The 17452-nt window shown below is 34.3% G+C and overlaps 1 protein-coding gene across 1 annotated transcript in view; it reads right to left on the reverse strand.

The window, feature by feature from the left end:
* Nucleotides 1–11352, reverse strand: part of LOC107553443 (opsin-5-like) — a 14859-nt gene extending 3507 nt beyond the window's left edge. Inside the window, exons 1-3 of the mRNA XM_016235632.1 lie at nucleotides 10991–11352; nucleotides 5559–5710; nucleotides 2534–2653 (exon numbers count right to left, since the gene is read on the reverse strand). Of these exons, the coding sequence (XP_016091118.1) occupies nucleotides 2534–2653; nucleotides 5559–5679 (241 nt within the window). The 5' untranslated portion in view covers nucleotides 5680–5710; nucleotides 10991–11352. The remainder of the gene's footprint in view (nucleotides 1–2533; nucleotides 2654–5558; nucleotides 5711–10990) is intronic.
* Nucleotides 11353–17452: the final 6100 nt, after the last annotated feature.

A 17452-nucleotide genomic window follows, 5' to 3' on the forward strand; every position in this document is an offset into this window, starting at 1 on the left:
GCAAACTATGATATTACGATGTTTCTTAAAATTTTGCAACAAAAAAAAATGTCTTTATCACTCCAAACGGCTCTTTTCCAGTAGATTTCATATCTTTTACTATAATTAATATCTTTGATTACTGTTTGTATCTAAAACTACCTAAATTTACATTTGTTTGAAATATGATGCAGATTCTCATTAATACTCTCTGTAAACATATAGATTACATATATGTGGAAAAAACGAGGAAGAGTCCAGAGGTTGAAAGCACGCCATGACCCCAAGTCTGCGTAAATGTGACGCACTAGAGTAGTCTGCCTTGTGCTTGACTCCTGGGAAACCTCATTATTTTTAAATACAGTGATGCCATCCTGATAATTGTCTTCTTCAATGGCAATTGGGAAGTAACTATTGATTTGAGCGCTTAAAATGATAAATCATATCTGATTAAATTTCTTGTCACTCACACTCAAGCTAGCTGACAAGCACAATTTTTTTTTCTATGTAATTTACTTTCTTCTCTCCCAAATAATATGCAAAGGCAGCTATAAGTAAGCCCTTTGTAAACTGATTCTCTCGAAAAACATTATTACTTTGTTTGATCAAATGCTGTGATTTTGGGGTAGGACTGTCGACTGACCAATTGCAGGCAGAGAGAAACTTGTTTGGGAAACTTATTTGAAAACAGTCATTATTTTTGTCAGTGGCTCAGATAATTACACTCCCCACCTTTAATTAACTGGAATGAACTTTATGAGTTACACGGTAGGTAGTTTGTTCTGCAAATCTTAGAAAGTGAGTGTTTAAGGATGATGGCGACTAAACAGATTATGCACTTTACAATAACAGTACATGAATCATCATGCACTAACACCGAAATTAAATATTATTTAAATATGATCTAATGATGAGTTAAGACACATACTAATCAATAACTAACATTACCTACTACACCATGAGTCGTATAAATTCATGTGTGTAATAAACATGTACTAACATGTATTCAAGGTGGTCATTAACCACACATGAATTCATATGACTTGTGCTGTGATTAAAGTTAGTTCTTGATTAGTACATGCCATAATCATCGTTACTTCATGTATTTAATTTAGAAGCTAGTACATGATTATTCATGTACTGTTATTGTAAAGTGTTGTGAAAAAATTATCAATTTCACGAGTTCACGCTTACATATAATTAGCTGAAATATGGTAATGCATATTTGGTGTGCCTACCGGGGAAGGGCTCCGAGCTCGGGAATGGCCCGAACCTAGAGTACCCCCCCCCCCTAAGTGTAGTATGAACTCGAAGTGAGGAGATGGGGCGGAGGAGGGATGCTGATAAACCGTCAATGGATAGAGGTAAGTCAGCTGTATTTATATCATGGTGTTGATTAACTTGAGTGCGCTCCACCTGTGTTAATTAGGCTGAGTATCTGACGCGCTCCTCCCGAACCCTGTTAATAAAACATAATTTAAATGAAAACTGAGCTGTAAGCAGCATGCAATACTTTAAGAAATGCTGGTTTATTGTCAGGGATCACTGCTCCCCTGAGGAAGCGACACTACACAGCCACTAGGTGGGGCTAGAATTCACATTTTTGAACGAGAGGAAATGTTTATTATGAACAACGAACAAAGGCCAGCACATTGGAATCAGCAGTTCCTTTTAACTGGGGTAAAAGCACCAGTGAAATACCTCTGTGCCCCATTAAAATTCTACTGATAAATTTGTCTAATGATTGAGATTATATTTTATCAACTTGAAAATAATTTCCCCTGCCAATATTTCAGCAATCATGTCATGTGTTTTCTATTAGCTGTTTAGAGCCAGAACTAACAATGCCAAATTTGTGAATGAAACATGCTCTAATCAATAACCATAAGCACTTTATGATTTGTATTAAAACTAACACAGACTTGACTTTAAATTGTTATATGAAGGCTAGGCTACAGTAAACTCTTGGAAACTTTACAACATGCCGCCATCATCTTTCTAAATGTATGTTAAATATAGATATTATTGTTTTCATTCTTATTGTATAATATTAAAAGCTATCATAAAATATGAATTGTTGCTTTAAAAAGACATTCAGATTTAAACAGAGTAACTACAAATTATTTACTGTTGGTATTTATGTGAAAAATTAATCACCAGAGTAAACTGACGGAAAAGAGAGTCTTTACGTTTTTCAGGAGTCAATCAAGGCATTAAATAGATCTTTTGTTCATTTGTGTAACCTTGTGGCTTAAAAATCTGTGTTTGATTTACACAAGTGTGTAATTTCAATAACAGCCAATAAATCAGTAAGGGCAGTGACAAGTATCATAAAAGAGGCAGCACTGAATAACCTTGGCTTATTTACTGCCACACTGTCTATTCGGAACATAATACTCAAAGCCCAATACAAGCTGTACAAACTATACACTGAAAGATATGTATGTATCTTCAACACACACACAAACAAAGGCAGAAAATCTTTTTTTGAAAAGCACATCTGACAAATGAAAACAGTATTTCAGCAGCATGCCATCAAGTCTTTCAGTCTCACCTGATATGCCAAAGTCGAACACAGCAAGATTCAGCGTCATGAACTCTGGTGGCTTTAACTTGCCCTTTCGTTTGATGGTTGTGTATATGACATAACCATTTCCAGTGGCTGACAAGATACCTGTAAAAACATAAGACAAACTGTAATACTGCATGTTTTCTCACAAAGATGTAACTGCACACACAATACATAATATCTGGGGGGAGGGGGAATCTGAACAAATGCATTACCTTTTTAAACAGTAAACAACTACAAACGATGTGCAGACTGATGGTATTTTTAAAAGGCCAGAAAAAGTAAGTCTTGGACCTTGGAAAAGGCTTTTTTATTCTTTCCATTATATAGAGTCCTTTGCATCAGTTTGAGAAGCAGGTGTTTAATGGTTGTGTATTTGTTGAAATACAGTGACTGCATATTAAGACTTCTGTTGTACCAGTAATTTTTAGAAAACTAATAAGAGTTGAAGGTTACTGGTTATCCCGTTTTCCAGTGAAAGGGCAAAAAAAAGGTCACAATAACAAAAGAGCAGTGTGATAATTAGTCATTTCTGGTTACAGCCACATACATTCAAATTAAACGATGCTCCCATTCATGTTGTGCATCTTTTCTCTGTTTTGTAACTAGATGACCACATATGTGCCTGCTAAAATTTGTCCAAAATGAGCTTTCACAAAATTTCATTAAATAAAACATCTATCACTCAAAATCTTATGTTCAATCCAAAAATAGTCCAAAGCACTTTTATGAAAATCTAATTTCCAATGCAGAGGTCACTGTGATTGCCACAAACAGTAATTTCACATCTTGTCCTTTTGTGTCAGCTGACTCAGAAAATAGTTTATTTCATGTGACTTTTCAATGAACTCTTTCAATTTAATTTAGTCTGCTGTTCTCATATGATCGTGAGTCAATGTGCATGGATCACACACATTAGCATCACTAACAGATACATTGTTTCAACAGTTATTGCTCTTAAAGGGACAGCCCATCCATAAATGAAAATACTATCATGTTGTCCAAAAGTTACCTACCAAATGATCTGAACTGAACCCTGTTCATCAGTGGCATTTGTTGATCTCTATGAGTTACTTAGAGTAAATGTCTACTGCAAAACCTTCTGACTGATCTCGTGATTCAAATGGAGGAGAACAGACTGTGAAATACAACAAGGAAGAACTATTGATTCAGTCTTTCCCCTGAAACACACACATCTTGCAGGTCAAAAGGAGAATTACATGGAAATCTCGGCAAAGGAAAATACCTTAATTTAAAAAAAAGGGATGCAACGTCCTTCAAAGAATAGCTTTAATACCATGGTTATTGATGGATGACTGGGCTATAAACGTAAATGTAAATTACATTTTTCAAAAGCGTACAGCGCAAAAGACAGACATACATTGGTAAACATGATCAAATACAATTTTTCAAAAGTGTATTTCGTAAAAGACATGCAGTAGCAAAACATCTGAATTATTTCTAACAACTATACAGATTGGAAATAGCAATCAATCTCTTGGAGAGTTCATGTCAGTTTTAGAAATGTTTATTCTGGTTTAGAGAAAAATTCATGAAAATAATTTTAAAAAAGGGGGAAACAAAGACCTCTGCAATACAAAATATTAAAAAGTACAAGTACCTTTTTTGCTATTTCGTGAATTGTTTTGCATTTTATTATTATTACTATTTTATTTATTATTATTATTATTATTATTATTATTATTATTTAAACATTTACTTTTTTCCTGAAAAGCCAATAAAAATACACCCCTAAAATAATGTTCAATTAACAAACTTTTTTTTTCTGGCAAACAATACTACAGTATGTACCTACAGAGAAACTGCCATTCAAAAATAAACCCACCCACAAAAATATTCCTTTCTTTAACATTTCATTTAAATTGATAACTTTTTCGATTCAGAAGGAATCAAATACATGCTGGTTAATGTACCTGTAGGTATTCATTGTGTCAGTACAGTCACTGAAAAATCTCTGTAATGTGCTTATATAATTTATATGTACACATGCTGCTACTGTTGGTCAATACAAACATCTTAAAACGCTAGACACATGCTTTGATTTTTAATAACCTCAGAGCACGCTCAAACACGACAAACAAGACAAATAAGCTGAAAGAGGAATTTATGGAATTTTCAAGATACATTTTTAAAATGCATAACAACATCAGTGAAATAAATATGTATGCTAGGTGTGCATTCTTCTGATATTGAATTCAGTAGACCAATACAATTGACTTCCTGGACAAAAATAGCTATTAATGAATATTTGAGAGTCAAAGATAAAAAAATTGTACAAGGTTCTCATTAAAATGACAAAAATAATTGGGTGTCTCTGTGAACAGTCTAATGATATCCATCAATTTATTAACAAAACATGGAGAATCTTGCCGAATCTTTTCTCTTTTGCCAGTAGTACACATGGCAATGGTGCACACATATTTATTAAAAACAAATGCATTAAATCCATATTCAGCTATGTTACAGTTCTTTGGTGGGCTTTATTCATAATGAACAATTGGGGTTTGAACCCATTGTTTTAAAGATTATATTAATGTGTCTACTCCCAAGACTGTTCATTAGCACGTAGGCCCTACCAACCAACATGACGTTAAAAATAAGTGGTTCTTATGCAAGCCAAGGATGTTATATGTTAAGGCAAGATTAAGTAATACAATAAATCTAATTGCAAAACCCGATTATCTGACATCACTGAGAGTCATTAAAATATCTGATGCTTTTATCATGCCATTGTTGGTAACTAAAATATCATGAAATTTTCAGTATGTTAAATTCACTACAAATACTTGTTTGAAGACATTTTACAAGACAAACTTCTTAAAATCAACAAGAAATAAGTACAATCACTAAAACTCCAGACATTCTGCTGTAACCTAAATTAAATATTCGAATTCAAATTATTAAATTATTATTTCTGATCTTATCCAAGACAATTCATATGCTGCTTTTAAAGAACTCTTTCACATGAACAACGACATTGTGCACTTACCGATGATAAGGATGTAGAACGCCGCCACTATGTCTGCCTCCCTGGACAGCTTGGAAGCAAAGGGATCTCCTTGAAGAAGGTAATGTGGGACATAGCCCAAAGGGATGGTCTCATTCTCCATTAGGGCCTTATTGAGGAGTGTGATTACTTTCCTGCAGAATAAATTGGGAAAAAAATTCAAAACAAAAACGAAAACAGATTAATATTTGAACTCAGTTTGAGACATAAGCTGGAGGGGAGCCATATCCAACAGCTTTACAATTCAAAAACCTTCTGCCAATCTTCTGAGGCTCCAGATTAAGCTCTACAAACCCCCTCATCTCTTATCGGCTACTGTACATGAAGACACTCGCTTCATATCTGTAATCAATACATACTGAGTCCTTGAGTGCATGCATTTCCATGAAAAATGTTCATATGTAAGCAGCATGAAGATACAAAATAAATATATAATCACTGCCCCTCACAAAACGGATGCATTTGAGACAGTGGTGAAAAATGGCATAGGAATAGGAGTTAGACCTGCTAGCCATATAATTTCTCAGCAGTTCCTCTCAGCAGTAGAGCAATTTCCAAGGTTTAATGATAGGTCTTCTAACAAAGTGCAATTTAGCACTATATCAGACAAATTTTGCTATCATAGATAAGTTCTACATATATTTACAGAGATATTACTGGCAATACTGTAACTGATGCTTGTCCAAATGATTACCATTAGCGAAATCTTCTCTTTCCATTTGGTCAGTCCTTTCAAGACATTAATTACACATAGTTCTGGAATAAATACGATGTGATTTTGTGTGTGATTTTTGCACCTACCTCTATCTGTCCTATTTATACCTTTCCAATTTCAATCACAGTAAATCACATAAGGTTGCTAATTACTGTAACAGCAGGGGTTTTCTTTAGACACATTCATTCATTTGACAGTTCCAAATTAAATTATCAAAATGAATTAAATCACAGAACAGAAAAGTGATACTGCAGAAATCCAGGCCCTCAAGCAATACCAGATAAAACCACTTATCGAGATGGACTTATCTATATAGATGATATTTATTTCTCTGTTCACGCTCCACTTCATCTGCCAGTGAATTCAGCGATCTTATCAGATCTCGAGCTGCCATGTTTCAAACGATCAAAACGTAACACGCTTCCGCCAATCCCTGCCTTGAAGCAATGATTGACGGAGGGTGGGTGTGGTCAGCTCGGAATGCATATTCAAATTGAATTTTGCTACACATATCCCACGGCGTCATGACGAAAATGCAATCCTAAGTGTTCTAACTGTTAGTCTAAATGCATTTAGGACAAATAGCATTTAAATGATCATTTTGCTACCATTTCTGCTTGAACATGTTACACATATCAAATCAATTTGTGTTATACATTTTCATTTTCATTTCGCAACTTATAAAGCGTTCAAATGTGCATGCAATTTACATATTAAGACTACTGTTGGAAATGGCAAATGTAAATTATATAATTTAATTTTCATTTTACTTTTGCACCAAACTTTGCACGTATGGGTAATGGAAAATGTAAATTTAAATACAGAAATACAATGCCATTTTGAATATTGCGTTGCCATTTTGAATATTGCATTGCTATTTTGCATATTGCATTTTAAATTGAATTTCGCTACCTATATGCTTCCATACTAATGTGCCTATAAACTTCTTATTGGCAGTCCTTGAAGGGTTAGTTCACCCAAAAATGAAAATAAGGCTGTGTTTTACTCACCCAAGAGCCATCCTAGGTGTATATGACTTTCTTCTTTCAGACGAATCCAATCGGAGTTACATTAAAAATTGTCTTGATCTTTCAAGCTGTTTAATGCCACTCAGCGGGTGTTGCATGCATCAGTTAAATAAAAAGAGCCCATCCATTAAAAAAAAAGCGTCTCACACAGCTCCGGGGGGAGAACAATCCATATTCAAAATGTAATAATCACTTGAATCTAGCTTGCGCTCACTATTGTAAACGGAAGCAGTTCCAGGCAGATGACGTATGAGGTCAGCGTTGCGCATGCGCCGCTCAGAAGGAAACTCAGCAGAGAGATCAAAACAAAACAACGGTCACTAATAAGAAGTACAAAACGGGGATTTGTAAAGAAAAATGTCGGAGGATTTCGATATAAGCCAAGAGGAGACTGGTTTTCCTTTGCTAAAGTAAGGAAACTTTGCTTCATTTGATCCTGTTAACAAACATTGGTTTTCACGAGACTCACCGGCACATGCGCAACGCTGACCTCATACGTCATCTGCCTGGAACTGCTTCCGTTTACAATAGTGAGCGCAAGCTAGATTCAAGTGATTATTAAGTTTTGAATATGGATATTTTTCTCATAAAAACACATCGATTCGCTACTGGAGGGTTTTGTTCACCACCTGGAGCTGTGTGAGACGCTTTTTTTTATGGATGGGCACTTTTTATTTAACTTCTTTTGGACTGTTTCATGCAACACCCGCTGAGTGGCATTAAACAGCTTGAAAGATCAAAGACAATTTTTAATATAACTCCGATTGGATTCGTCTGAAAGAAGAAAGTCATATACACCTAGGATGGCTCTGGGGTGAGTAAAACACAGTCTAATTTCCATTTTTGGGTGAACTACCCCTTTGAGGATTGTGGAATTTATGTATTTAGTTATTTAACATTTAAAAAAAGATTAAAGCTGTGAAATAAAGCAATTTAGTCAGTTTTAAGAACTGACAAAAGAACATGTAAAAAAACCTGCTACATCAGGATTTTTATACAACGCTGTGTTATTGTAGAGATGGCAGTGTCTTCTCCTTCCCGCCGCCAGGCATGTTCAGCAGAACAGATTATTAGTGCAACAGACATACTTCACTATAATTGCTTCCTATTACAGTAGTTACATTTGATTTTGTAGCCATGCCACATTTTTGTGTTTTGTAAGTCAAGTCTCCACTATAGAGACAGTTTTTTCCAAAAAGGTGAGGTCATGTCAAAAGAATAATATTACTGAGTAGCAAAGAACACCTGTCAAACACCTCAAAACAAACCTTTAGACAATAATTTATCTAAAACCAATTGAAACTACACTGTAAAAAAAAATCTGTAGTTTTTACAAAATAATTTTGGCAGCTGTGGTTGCCAGAATAATTTTGTAAAAAATACAGAAAAACTGTAAACACATTTACGGCCAAAAACTGTAAATTTTACAGTATAAAACTGTAATTTACAAACAAGACAAGACATTTTGAATGTAAACCAGTAAATTCAACAATGCACACTGCTATTAAAATCTGTTTTGTACCTTTAACATACTGACAACCACCATAATAATGCAGGTGGTAAAAGAGAAAGCCACATGAAGAATCAAAGCTCATCACAAGTAGCTTCGCCACAAGCAAAAGTATATACTGATATATGGAAGGTGCACAGAGTCATTCATGCAAACACAAAACACCATCATGGTAACACACATGATACTTAAATAATGCATTCAACTTTCATTAAACAACAGAAGACGTAACATAAAGCCCAAATATACATAACTAATAACAAAAACGTAAAAAAAAAAACATGATTATTTAAACAAAATACTTTCAAATGTGGAGTGTCATGCAGGGAATTCTGGGAATATCAGTTTACAGTTTTTGACTGTAAATTATACATTGATTTGTTATTTTTACTTCTAAAAACTGTAAAATTAACAGCATTTTACTGTAAAAGTACATGAAATGTCTAGTTAGATATTTTACAGTTTTTCCCTGTATATAGTACGGAACTTACTTGTTAACTATTAACAATTTTTTTTCTGTAGCGTTTTTCAAAAATTTACAGTTAAAATTTCACTTATTTTTTCAAATGTGGAGTGTCATGCAGGGAATTCTGGGAATATCAGTTTACAGTTTTTGACTGTAAATTATACATTGATTTGTTATTTTTACTTCTAAAAACTGTAAAATTAACAGCATTTTACTGTAAAAGTACATGAAATGTCTAGTTAGATATTTTACAGTTTTTCCCTGTATATAGTACGGAACTTACTGTTAACCTATTAACATTTTTTTTCCATAGCGTTTTTACAAAATTTTACAGTTAAAATTACACTTATTTTTTACAGTGTAGCGCTAAAACGGACACAGTATTGAGGTTCCTATCAGCACTGTTAATCACTTTAAAGCTTCTAGTGCAGGGGTGCCCAAACTCGGTCCTGGAGGGCCGGTGTCCTGCAGAGTTTAGCTCCAACTTGCCTAAACACACATGCTGGTAAGTTTCTAGTATGCCTATAAGAGCTTGATTAGCTGGTTCAGGTGTGTTTAATTGGGGTTGGAGCTAAACTCTGCAGGACACCGGCCCTCCAGGACCGAGTTTGGGCACCCCTGTTCTAGTGGATTTATGGAGAGAAAAAAAACAGTAGGCTTAACTTAATGAGCATTCACTACACTCTCTGGTGACACACAGCTTTTGCAATCAGAGGTGATGCTGCATCCGTGTTTCATTTAAAGCCCCCGCCGCTGCAAACTCATGTTAGAAAATGTGTGTGTTTACTAAACAGTGAACCCCCTTCCCCAAATACGTTTTCTAAATAATGAAATCTCATAAAATAGGCTCAAGTTCAAGGAGATGACCACTTAATGCATGCAATAATAATTTCAAAGCTATCACATGACAAGTCAGTTTTTAAATTCCATTCATAAAAAAAAGAGTCTAATGTGCAATGACCTCTTAGAGCTAACAAGAGAAATGTGACTTGCTATAAAAGCACTGAAGAATAACCGCTTTTTTGTTGGAGGAATCAGAGTGGGTTGCTATAAAAGTGCACATCTGTCTGATGTAAAGGCTTTGATGGATGTTCATGTATTAAATTCTGTTCAAATAAACATACTGAATCACAAGTTGTTAAAAACCTATAAGTCGATTTCTGTATTGTATTAAACGTTATCAATTCCTGAATAATTATTAATATCATATCTGCTGAACTTTATGAAACATCAGTAGATGATGCTAAATCCTGCACTTCTGGTGTGTTGACTTTAAACAACTTATTTCCTTATGGCAATGTTATTCTCCTAAAACTTAAAAACAAACCACCAATTTTGCAATAACAAACGCAGACTAGCCGTGAAAACTGTCTGTATCTGTCAGCTGCAATGATGTACTGAGCACCTTGAAACAGAAAATGCAAAGAACAAAAACACAACAGCAAGGCATTGTACAGAACAGTATTAATTTGAATCAAATAAATCGTGCAAAAGTTTAAATAATGCTATCAAGGCTTCATTTGAAAACTTTGTTCATTTTAAACATTCTGTTTATGACTGGGTTCTCATAGATAGGCTATTGTAAACAAACAAAAGCACAAAAACAGACTCAACAAGTGCATGCTACACAACAATAACCGCATGGAAAGCGCTCACAATAATGCCGATAATGTTTCCCGAAACACAAACGCTTACCTTGCTATGACTCTTAACCATCCCGATGATTTGAGCACTTTTCTCTCGACTGGAAATTATCCTAAAATTGAGTCGATAACTTCTCCATAATCCACGTTTGTAACTCACACGCACTGCGCCGCAGTTGTTTTCTTCTGTTATTGAACGCCTCAGTTGAGGGACTGTAGGTCTGGCACTTCTCTTTCTGAAGATGATGATGATAATGATGATGATGATAGTCGTTGTTCAGCACGGTCCTTCAGAGTTAAACTAGGTAAAGCAATGAGCGGTTATTTACAAGAAAGTAGAGCTCAGTTAATTCGAAGTTCATTCCACTATTGGCAGGCAGTTCACATGTAGCACTGACAGCTCCATTCTGTAAAGCCCCGCCCCCCATGTGATAGACCTGTCAATCATGCAATCATGTGTTTACATAAGTATGTAATTCATACGGATGCACAGCAATGTATAACACTTTTCAATGTCCGAATTAATCATAATGTCACAATGTGTAAGCAATAACTGCAAAAATAAAATAATGACATATTAAGTTGATTTAAAAAAAATAATAATAATAATAAAAACTTTAGCACAAAACAAAAATGTACATTGGATTTAAAGTAAAAAAAAAATTATATATATATTTTTTCAGTCAAATAAGTTAGCTGCTAGCTAGAAACAGCACAAACATAATAAACATGTTTTTTCATCAAAAAACCAGCAGCCATGTGAGCACAAAATAGAAAGGATTGTTAGCTTAGAAATATCTCTGGTTGATAGCATATTCAACAAATTCTTGTAATGCTAAATCCTCAGACTAAGCGCAAGCTCCACTCTTCATAATGGTAATCTTTAAAACTCCAATGATGGAAACTCTTCCCAAGGCAGTTCAGTCTAATGCAAAGCGTGCTGGGAATCAAAAATCCCCTATATCAGGCCTGTGTTCAGAAACATGAAATTGGATTTTGATTTGAAGCAAGTGGCTTACCAAGAAGTAAAACCAATTGAAACTAGAGCTAAATTTAACCATGAAGTCATTTTAACGTAAATTAAACAGTTTGTTAAGATTAGTCATGATGGGTCTTTTGTTTGTTACTCCAGGAAAAGAAGTAAATGTGCAGTAAATGTCAAATGTGATACTGAAATTGGTGAAATTTTGGTTTCATCCGAAGTTTGGTGATCCTATGCATCAATAAAATCAGTGTCAACATTTTGGCAAAGTAAGGAATTTTATGACACTTTCTCTATCAGGTCAACAAAACTTAGGTCACAAATCCATAAACTATAAAAGCAGTGACAAATATATGCCCTTTTTGGCATTTGACAGTTCAATATGAACAGTGTCAAAAGCTTTCTCTTGTTGTGTTACATGGAAAGTAAGTTCTACAGGTTTGAAAGAACATGAGGTGAGTAATTGACAATAATGGCTGCATTTTCATTTTTAAAACATTCACTTTCACAGGAATTTCATGTCCGTCTAACTGCTGAAGTAACGGAAACTACAATTGGCTGCACATTATGATGCATATTTCTATACTCAAGGGATGCAGGTCACAGATGCTGTCTCCCTGTTATTTACGCAAGCACTGGTCATTTGCCGTGTTTCCTATTTTAGTTAGATTTATCACAAATTCACACAACCTTTGCTCCTTCACTTTGTTCAGCCAAAAATTATTTTATTTTATTCAACTGAATCTCAAGAGAAAGTGGGTCATGCAGCAAGACAACGACCCCATGCACACAAGTTGTTCTACCAAAGAATGGTTAAAGAAGAACTAAGTTAATGTTTTGGAATGACTGAGTCAAATTCCGAACCTTAATCCAATTGAAATTTTGTGGAAGGAGCTGAAGCAAGCAGTTCATAGGAGGAAATCCACCAACATCACAGAGTTGAAGTGGTTCTGTACTGAGGAATGGGCTAAAATTCCTACAAGCCGTTGTGCAGGACTGATCAGCAGTTACAAGAAACGTTACTTGCAGCTATTGCTGCAAAAGGGGGTCACACCAGATACTGAAAGCAAAGATTCACATACTTTTGCCACTCACAAATATTTAACACTGGATCATTTTTCTCAATAAATAAATGACAAAGTATATATTTTTGTCTCCTTTGTTTAATTGGATTCTCTTTGTCTACTTTCAGGATTTGTGTGAAAATCGAATTATGTTTTGGGTCATATTTATGCAGAAATATAGAAAATTCTAAAGGGTTCACAAACTTTCAAGCAGCACTGGTTTGTGGTAATAATGGTCTTACATCCGGTTATGTAAATTGATTCAGTAGCTGCAGGTTGAGATGATTTCTCTAGTGCTTTGTTGGGCACATGTGCTTCAGACCAATAATCAGACTAGTGTTTGGCAGTGTCTCACTTACGTGCACATAAATGAGAGCAATGTATGTCATATTTTGTATGCTAATTTGCATTATGATTGGCTGAAGTTTTTGTAAGGGTGCCAGTATTACATGACAAGAGCAATGAGAAGGAAAGGATAAAGAGGGAGAAGATTAGAAAGACTGGGTGCATGCATGCATCATCAGAGAAATATGTTGATACTCCCCTCTTCAGAGGTCTGACAATCAGATGACTGATGGTTTTGATGATCTAGATGAAAATTCCTTGTCGTAGTTGGAATGCAAAAAACAGATCAGTTCCTCTAGTCTAATCGGTGGGGCCAAATTCAACTTCAGAGAAATAACCTTCACTATGTAGCATGTAAGGACACAATATTATGCCACAATATGTTCACATGCTATAGTTGAAATCAACTTTAGTATAGATCAAATTTTACCCTGCATGGAGATTTACAGTTTTTCTCAATTGCTTTGGCTTAATTTTCAAATGAGAGTTTTTCAAATGTTTCAAAATTTCAAATGTCTGAACAATTAGTTTCTTGTTGACATCAGATTTGTATTTCTTATTGATTTAAGCAAACTGCATGTGTTTTAGCACATGTGCGCAAAAGAGTAAAATTGTCTACAGTTTGCACAATACAGTATTAAATACTGTAACTAAATGGACATGACTGATGAGTTGATTCTCACTGAATTTGGCTAATTTCTGCTAAGTTGGCAAACGGCTTGCCATTATTGCAAAGGGGCGGTCAATTTCTGGTAAATTTCCGGAAACTTTTCAGAATTTTGGGAAAGTTTACTAAATTGTTTGGTAAATTTCTGAAAAAAATGTGTTCATTTTCGGAAACTCTTGGAACGTTTTCAGAAATGTTCTGCCCTTTAGCAACCCAACTTGCTATTGTAATGAAATAGGAATCTTGCCAATCAGTCAAGTTTGAAAGCATATATACTGTATGGAGTTTGCCCAGCACAGTCACTACCATTTTTGAACAAGGGCAATGTCACAACCATAAACAGCAGCAGCTACAACAGTAAACTGTATAAATACATTTATATTTGTACAGTACATTTATCTGTTACATGTAAACTGAACATTCACGGTTGCTTGTTGTGGAAGAGGTGGTGGTGTTAGGGAAGAGAATAATATCAATATAAATAAAATGCTCTATCAATAAAATGTAAATTTTCTTTTTGTGTACTAGAGTATTGACATTTACCAATACACTTTACCTAGTACCTACTGTTGAAATACGTATCTAAAAGGCTCAGTGATACACAGACAAAACTGACATTTTTCAGTCTGTCAACAAAAAGTAGAAAAAAATGTTCATATAACAAATATGAAATTAAATTGCATAGAACTAAATGGAATTTGAATATAACCAGAAATTAAATTATTTGCAAATATCAAATATTTCTATGGTTAAAAATAAAAAGCTCACGTTATGGCTCACACAATGACAAAAACACTTTTTAATTTCGGTGACACTGAAGCATTAAAAGGTTTGTGTGAGTTACTACATTTTGCAGACATGCAATAGGGTTTTTATGTTCCAGCAAACAGTTGTGACATTTGAATTTACAGTTTAGAGAATGTAAAGGCTGTTTTGAAAAATGTGCCTAAGCAATCGAGAAAAACTGTAAAAGGTAGCTGAGGAGGAACACACTGTCTATGAAAGATCAAATGCAAATACAGATTTGTCTAAAATAATCACATAAACGAACTAAAAATGTCATCAATACAGGCTTGAAAAAACCTTATCTTAAAGATAGACAGACAGACAGACAGACAGACAGACAGACATAGCTAGCTAGCTAGCTAGCTAGATAGATAGATAGATAGATAGATAGACAGACAGACAGACAGACAGACAGACAGACATAGCTAGCTAGCTAGCTAGCTAGATAGATAGATAGATAGATAGATAGATAGATAGATAGATAGATAGATAGATAGATAGATAGATAGATAGATAGATAGATAGATAGATCATATACTCGTTGATCAATGTCTGTGAAGGAGACACATCTGGACTCAATAAATACATCTGAGTTTTATTTAGAGTTGATGACAAAGGTAGATTTAGAAAAACCTGGAGAAGAGCAAAAAAGTAAATTGAAAATAACTCTTTTGTTGCATGTGAGTGCATACTTAAATGTTTTTGTTTCATTTTACTTTGTTTTGTTCGGGAAATATTTGCATATATCAAATATTTCTATGGTAAAAAAAAATAAAACTCACATGATGGCTCACACGATGATAAAAGCACTTTTTAGTTTTGGTGACACTGGCAAAATCAGACACAATAGGTTTTGATGCATGCAATAGAGTTTTAGAGTTTACAGTTTAGAGAATGTAAAGGCTGTTTTGAAAAAATGTGCCTAAGCAATCGAGAAAATTTTTTAATTGTTAACATTTTTTAAAGAAAGATCATGTACCATGAAGAAGAAAGTTATGAGAGCTCATGTATACAATCAGATGTTCTTGCTTCAATTTAAGTAAAAGCAGGACAAACCAAATACTAAGACATTATGAAACAAGTAACTTTGTCAATTAAACATTTCACAATTATATGCTGATAATATAATTTGTATTAGAAAAAATTGCATTAAATTAGAAAACACTGATGGTCTAAGGACCTTGATGAGTCTTATCAACCAATTTAAAATACATGTAATAAGAAGTTGTCATCAAAATAATTAACTGATATGAAAAAACAATCCCTGAAACTCAAGTCGTATAAATGAAAAAGAGAACATAAACAGCCAGCTATAGAATGAAATAAATGTACAACAATCTCTGTAGGGAAAATAATACCTGTCATCTTAGTACAAATATGAACTGGCAATTGCTATTCCACCAAATGTTCTTTTTTTTTTTAAGATTTCTTTTAGCCTTTTATTGTGATAGGACAGATCTGACATGTCAGGAAGCGAAGTGGGAGAGGGAGAGAGAGAGAGAGAGGGCAGGGGGATCGGGAAAGGTCGTGGAGTCGGGATTCGAACACGGGACACCCGAATTGCAGCGGCACTGTATGTCGGTTCTGTATGACGTATTCGTGCCGGACGAGAAATGTAGGTATGTTTAAGTTTCTCTTTAAATAATTTTTTTTTAGCTAGACGTTTATATGTTGTTCATAACTAATGGCATCTTAATTTGTTTTATTTTATAATTGAAGCCTATAGCTTATATATATTTTTTACTATCATTTTAAAGCTGCTTATATTTTCAGATTTTTATTTTGCTCTCTTCTGAATACCGTAAAATCGGAAGGTTTAGCCGACAACTGTATTTTTTCTCGCAATTTTAACTGATATGTGATTAGCAGATTTTCTTTTAGTTTATGCAGCAAACGTTTTAAAAATAGCTTGAAAATGACTTGTTAATTATTGCATTCCTTCACTAGTTGCTTTTTAAGAACTTTTTCACCAGCCTATAACTTTTATGGGTAGCTTGAATGTAAAACATGAATTTGTAGTATTCCCAATTCAAAGACAAATCATTTTTTTATAGATACAGGATAAAATAGATTTGACACAAAATAAACACTTTTACGCACCAATTTGAATTATGCGTGAGGGGCATAATTTCTCTTGTGGTGAGGTCTGCGCAACTTGTGCTATTCTCCACTACCCCACGCACGACTAACGACTCCTCTATGTCACTGTAATCTTCAGTCATCGTCATCCATCAAAACTTTACTTGAGCAACACTGGTTTGCTTTATCCAACCGAGAGCTATAGTTTGCGTATTATATGCACATTCAGAGGTTGGGTGTTTTGAGCTGCCATTCAGTCTGAGAAAGGGCCTGGGCTGCTCTGAAAAAAAATTAAAAATACAGGCCTACACACAATTATAATTATAATTGATTGTAAGCTGTATAACTTCCCTTATGAAATTAACCATCATTTTAGTAAAAGTGTAGTACCATATTTTTTTGGCATATTGATTACTATTTGTATAAACACAGTTTTACTACAAATACCATGATAAATCTATGGTTAGTGTAGCAAAACCATAGGTCATTTGTGGTTACCATGTTTATATGGTAACAATGTTTTTTTTTTTTTTTTTTTTTTTTTTTAAAAATGGGGTTCATTTTTTCAAGGGGGGGGCACCCTTCTTTTAA

The sequence above is a fragment of the Sinocyclocheilus grahami genome, unplaced genomic scaffold (genome assembly GCF_001515645.1).
Source record: "Sinocyclocheilus grahami isolate Dianchi unplaced genomic scaffold, SAMN03320097.WGS_v1.1 scaffold473.1, whole genome shotgun sequence".
NCBI lineage: Eukaryota > Metazoa > Chordata > Actinopteri > Cypriniformes > Cyprinidae > Sinocyclocheilus > Sinocyclocheilus grahami.